The 3,911-nt window shown below is 48.3% G+C and overlaps 1 protein-coding gene across 2 annotated transcripts in view; it reads right to left on the reverse strand.

The window, feature by feature from the left end:
- CHD1L (chromodomain helicase DNA binding protein 1 like) overlaps positions 1-1,183 on the reverse strand; it is a 68,783-nt gene extending 67,600 nt beyond the window's left edge. For both annotated transcript variants that reach the window (XM_028088386.2, XM_028088384.2), the window contains exon 1: positions 1,041-1,183. In XM_028088386.2, the coding sequence (XP_027944187.1) occupies positions 1,041-1,173 (133 nt within the window). In that variant the 5' untranslated portion in view covers positions 1,174-1,183. The remainder of the gene's footprint in view (positions 1-1,040) is intronic.
- Positions 1,184-3,911: the final 2,728 nt, after the last annotated feature.

The raw sequence follows: 3,911 nt of genomic DNA on the forward strand, positions 1-3,911 counted from the left end.
TTAACCAACTGACGTCCCCAGCTGCTTATTTTATTTTTTAAACTAAATTTAAGATTTTATTTATTTATCTGAGAGAGAAAGAATGTGATAGAGAGCACGAAAGGGAAGAGGGTCAGAAGGAGAAGCCGACTCCCCGCCGAGCAGGGAGCACGAAGTGGAACTCGATCCCAGGACTCCAGGATCATGACCCGAGCCGAAAGCAGTCGCTTAACCAACTGAGCCACCTAGGCGCCCCCCTAGCTGTGTATTTTAAAACTGAGCATTGCCGCGGTGGCTCAGCCATTGGGCTTCTGCCTTCCGCTCAGATCATGATCCCAGGGTCCTGGAATCGAGCCCCGCATTGGGCTCCCTGCTCCGCGGGAGGCCTGCTTCTCCCTCTCCCCCTGCTTGTGTTCCCTCTCTCGTTGTGTCTCTTTCAAATAAATGAATAAAATCGTTTTTAAAAAAATAAAAAATAAAATAGAGCATTGCGGGAGAATTAACCAATGGGAAATTATCAAACAACGGCCCGTGCACGGTAAACGAAGACAGCTGAAGCAAGTAGACGACTTCTGATAGTTTTACAGGAGCAACTCATGAAATCCCCAGGCTGGGCCTCCAAACCGACCGGAACAGAAACTTTAAACACACATTCCTGGAGCGCCAGCACGTCCTCTGCATCTTCAGAAAGAAAGGTCTTACCTTCAGCACAGCGGCCTCACCGAGTTCCTCCGCCATGGGGCCAGTGTGCCGGGCCGCGGACGCGCCCCGCTTCCCCTCCCGGTATCTCATTCATTCCGCGCCCGCCAACCCCGCGCTGCGCAGGCAGGGGCAACGGCCGCCTAGCCCCTGGCCCGGGTCCTGTGCCCGGCCCCACCGCAGGGGCGGGAAGGAAAGACCCTGAAGCCCGCAAATAAAAGCAAACAAACAAACAAAAAACCCACAGGACGGCCCACCCGCGGCGCCGAAGGCCCGTTCCTGGCGCGGGGTGCCCCCGCCCGCCAAAGGCGAGCGCCAACGAGTTGGCCGGCCCGGGAGGAAGCTGGGCCGGGGCCACTGACCTGTCAGGCCCCACTGCCTTAGGTCCTGCTCCTGCACCCGTGCCCGCGCCGCCTCGCCTCGGCTCCGGGTCTGAAGGGCACGTAGGAAGCCGGGCGCGTGGCCCCCACACGCCGCGGGACCCACGCTCTCCATGCGGCCCAGAGACGCTCCGCCCCGCGGCGCCCGCGCGCTTCCTGCCCGACGCGCCCCGGCCGGCCCCAGCGCGCAGCCGCCGCCAGAGGACGCGTCCTGCGCCGACTTCCGGGCGCAAAGCGGTGCTCGGAGTCCGCTTTCAGGCTCTCATTTTCGCTCTTTCCGGTTGTGCTCGGCCTGCTCTCGGCTCGTCCGGAGGTCAGACTATGCTCACCATTCGTTTATTAGCAATACTGACTATGCGCCAGGTACATGCATACTCTGCTGGGCTCTGGGGTTATGGAATTCAGTAAGACATGGTCCCTGTCCTCCAGCGATTCCCAGCAAGAATGGAAAGCATGGTGTGCTCGGTTCCGTTTGCACCAGTGATAAATTGGTTTCCGCCCTGAAATCCTCCTACTTAATCCCTGTTGGCCATAGACCAAAGTTAGGAACTTCTGAATGGTAGGAAATTAAAATCATGAAAATTGTCATTACCACAATGGATTTCTCAAGTGAATTATGGGGAACAAATTGAAGCAATGTGTTAGATTAGGGGTCACCGTGTCAACATCAGCTTTAAGTGGATTTATGAGGTAGTAATTTATAATTAGGAGTGTACCACTGACATAAAATCGTAGTAACCAAATAACTGCAGTTGATGCAGTTAGAGGTGCTGCCCTGAGGGTTTTACATGTATTTATTTTCTCATTTAACCCTCCCAGTAACCCTATAAATAGGTACCAGAATTGTCCTCACATTAGATGACGAAAATGAGAACAGGAACCATACTACTCTCTGGGTAATATCATCAGAATACTAGTCCCATTAGGTTAACCTTGAAGCTTCTACCTTCAGTAAACTCAGATTAAAGTTGCACGCCCCTCCCCCCAGTCCCATCTACCCCTAAAATAAAAGGGAGAAATTAGTTCTGAGCTACAAAAGAGATGTCTTCGGGTTGATTTATTCATAAAAACCCAAAGCACTGTTTTGAGCACCTACCACGTGTCAAGCACTCTTGGCACTGAAGACAGAGGCCACTAGTCTCATTTGCAAAACATGCAAGTAAAATATACTTATATTAGACTTATATTTTAAATTAAGTGTATATTTTAAAAGGAAAAGACAGGCAGTAAGCAAATAAAAATCGGGTAGTTACCAATGTTAAGGTGAAAGAGAAACAGTCACATAATGGGGCTGACTGATTTCCTACTTGATGTTCTTTCAAAACCATAAATGAGATTTGTATCCTTTCCTGGCTTCACTGCGGGGCTTCTGACCCTTGTGGTTGCTCATGAGTGATTTTTCCATGCTGATCTCCGTGTTTGACTTTTTTGCTCCCCTCCAGTTTCTGTAGGTAGACTTATTCACTAAAGCAGCAATATCAACCACCTGCCACTCAAACAAAAGAGCCTTTATTATTTTTAACTTAAAGTGCATTTGTTTTAGCATAATAGCAGCAACAGGGTCCTAGCTTTAAGCTAGAATTTCTCTTGGTAGATTGAGTCTGATGTCGAAAATACAGCTAGGAAAGGTAGCTGAGAAACTCCAAAGTCAGCTGCTAGTAAGATAATACCTATAAAAGTTTTACTCTAGATGGTGCATGAAAGGAGTCTATGGAAGGGGGTAGAGTGGTAGTAGAGTGACCAGTTAGGAGACCGTTGCAAGAGAGAATAGTTGTTGGGCCAACAGGGTGGCAGTGGAATGGTGACTAGTGGTCAGACACTAGATACACTGAAAAGGTAGAGTCTATAAGGTACACGGATTGAGCATCTGAGAAAAGTCCAGGAATAAAGGATGATTTCAGGGATTTGGCCTGAGCAAATGGTAGAGTGGAGTTTCCACTTATGGAGGGGTAAGACTAAGAAGGAGGAGGTTTGAGGAACATCCAGAATTCACTTTTAATGTCAACTATACTTCAGTCTATAAAAGGTGATCCAGTGATTGTTTCTGTTGTTTAAGTGAAATAAGAAGCAAGGTCATCAGATGAGCTTGAGGACGGGAAAGGGGATTCTGGATTTTGGAGGTCTTAGGAGGGAAATGTGTGAAATCGTTGTCTGGGATGTGGGATAGTGAATTGACTAGAGAAATATGGTAGTATTGCCAAGCAGCAGCAAGGTTTATGGTCATGAGACCAGCCAGCATGGTGTGTGTTGAGTGCAGGTAGGGAATAGTTAGAGAATTGGAGTTTACTGGGGTTGGACTTTTGCCAGATGAGAGCAATACAGAATGATATACTGGCCATATCCCCGGTGTTCAGAACAGGGGTGAACAAGGCAGAGAAAGTCTCCGCACTTATGAAGCTTAGATTCTAGTGATGGAGAAAGACAAAACGGTGGGGAGGGTACCAATAAGTTATCAGGTAGTATTGGTGGTAACAAGATAGTAAAAGAAGGTAATGCGATGTAAAAGAGGGTAATGAGATTAAGAATAGGGCTGGGAAGCAGCTCTGAATAGGGTGGATTGAAGAGCATGTCATCAAGAAGATGACATTTGAGCTAAGATCTGAATGATGAGCCCACTGTGTGAAGTCAGGAAGAAGACTGTTCAAGACAGAGAGACCCAACAGGGCAAAGGCACTGAAGCAAGGTTAGCAAAGGAGTAATAGATTCTTGAGATTGGTGAGGGTACACTGGCGGGGACTTGGTCATTGATTGGATAGAGGGCTGATGAAGAAAGAAATATTGATATTGACTCCAGGGACTTCTGCCTTGGATAACTAGGTGGATGTTGCTGCCAGCACTGAGATAGAGAACACA

The sequence above is a fragment of the Eumetopias jubatus genome, unplaced genomic scaffold (assembly GCF_037043125.1).
Source record: "Eumetopias jubatus isolate StellerSeaLion01/CBP00866 unplaced genomic scaffold, mEumJub1_p1.0 scaffold_4, whole genome shotgun sequence".
Taxonomy (NCBI): Eukaryota; Metazoa; Chordata; class Mammalia; order Carnivora; family Otariidae; genus Eumetopias; species Eumetopias jubatus.